Source organism: Oryzias melastigma, unplaced genomic scaffold (genome assembly GCF_002922805.2).
Source record: "Oryzias melastigma strain HK-1 unplaced genomic scaffold, ASM292280v2 sc04249, whole genome shotgun sequence".
Classification (NCBI taxonomy): domain Eukaryota; kingdom Metazoa; phylum Chordata; class Actinopteri; order Beloniformes; family Adrianichthyidae; genus Oryzias; species Oryzias melastigma.
Window position 1 is genome coordinate 1 of NW_023420817.1, and position 1,821 is coordinate 1,821.

A 1,821-nucleotide genomic window follows, 5' to 3' on the forward strand; every position below is an offset into this window, starting at 1 on the left:
ACCCCAATGCATTATAGTCTATATTTGCTAATGTCGTGAGCATCGATGGATGCTAATTTTAGCAAAGACTTCTAGGAATTTTCTATTTAACTCGATTTTGTAATTAGTAGATTTGGACAATACTAAAAAATGGCAAACGCACTATATGGTTAGTAGGAAAGGAATTCAGACATAGCCTTAGTATCACAGAGTTCTGGCCGGGCACTAACAACAATTATTAATTTTTTCTTCATAATCAATTTTCAAACAGGTAGAAAAATATGGTAATTCAAAGACCTTTGGGGAGTTCTTGTAAATTAAATAATACCTTTTTGTTTTCTACCCTTTGATTTCTACAGCTGGCCATTGCTGACCAAAACCTGCGAACACAGAACAAGATTCATAGCGGCAGAACTTATGTCTCGGAGTCCTGCCTCTCAGAGGTTTCCGGTACACGCTCAGGTTTTTGCCCAAAACCACAAGTGAAGAAATCCATAAGCTCTGACAGTCTGGAGCAGAGCTCGCTGGAAGACTCTCTGAACTCTATAAGGTAAGATCTGAGCTCCTCAGATTGACACACTCTAGTTATAATATTCACAAATCTTCTTTCTTACTCCAATTTCAGTGAAATTCTTGAGATCAAAACACCCAAGTCAGATGAGATATCAAAAGAAAGTTTTAAAATTATTATGGGATGGCCACAGGACCTACAGCTTGACAAAAAAAGCTTTTTTGTGTATCAGCCGCTCAGCCAGTGAGGGGGGGTAAAAAGGGGGTGGGTAGAAACTGTGGGCAATGCAACTCATGTCTTTAATACATCACACAATGTGCTGCCAAGGTCTTGCACCTCTCTAAAGTTTGCTGAATTTCTTCACAGGAAACCGTCCATTGACTCCAGCACGCCACTTGTTCGCTCTTCAGAGCGTCTGGCTGCCAAGCGCAAAGGTTCATACGCCGAGTCCCTGGAAACCCTGTATTTCACGCCTATTAATGTCAGACAGACAAAAAGGTAGGTTGTGCAGTTCTGATACTTGGACGTGAATATCTATCATAGATGTCCTTTTATTTTGGAGGGGATGAATTTGTCCATTTTCTAACCCTCTGGGTCACGGGGCTGCCGGAGCCTGTCCCAGCTACTGTTGGGCGAAGGCAGGATACACTCTGGATAGGTCGCCAGTTTGTTGCAGGGCCACACAATTAATCTCACTTTAGAATAACTATTAACTTATGAAGCATGTTTTTAGGCCGTAGGAGGAAGCCAGAGTGCCTGGAGAAAACCCATGCAACTCCACACAAAAAGGTCCCAGCTGGGATTCAAACCAGCGCTAACTTCTGCACCTCTGTGCAGCCCTGCTTTAATTTAAAGAACTTGAATTTAAAACAAGTTTGTGCTTGTGAAAAGTGTTGCTTTTGGTATGAAACCTATTAATGGAAATCATTTAGTTTTCTTTACATTTTTTAGTCATGCTGCAGTTTATATTCATAAAACTTAATGTTATGAATTTTACTTACCTTAACAGCATTCAAGCTGCTGCAACATCAGATCAAATGTTTCAAGAAAACAATATGTTTTTTTGAAATAATGTATACTAAAAAACAGTTTTTCTTTTATTTTGGAGAGAATGATACCATTTCCTGAAGCTTTTAACTAACATTGAGATGTTTTCGTTCTTGTTATCTAGAACCGGAGCAGAGTTTGACGAGGAGATGGACTCTGCTCGTAAAAATCCAACTTCATCTGTCAAACGACGCAGAACCACACAGGTCATAAACATCACCTTGACTAAGGTGGAGGATCTTCTATTTCACATCATTGAATGTTCATTATTTGGTTCTAACATT

General features: G+C 39.6%; 1 protein-coding gene across 1 annotated transcript; it reads left to right on the forward strand.

Moving 5' to 3' along the window:
- Nucleotides 1-338: 338 nt before the first annotated feature.
- On the forward strand, nucleotides 339-1,798 carry LOC112140940 (nuclear mitotic apparatus protein 1; the record flags this gene model as incomplete). The annotated part of the gene is given in 3 exon segments (XM_024263970.1): nucleotides 339-529; nucleotides 857-988; nucleotides 1,662-1,798. Coding segments are annotated over 3 exon segments (460 nt in total), but the record flags the coding sequence as incomplete, so codon positions are not given.
- Nucleotides 1,799-1,821: the final 23 nt, after the last annotated feature.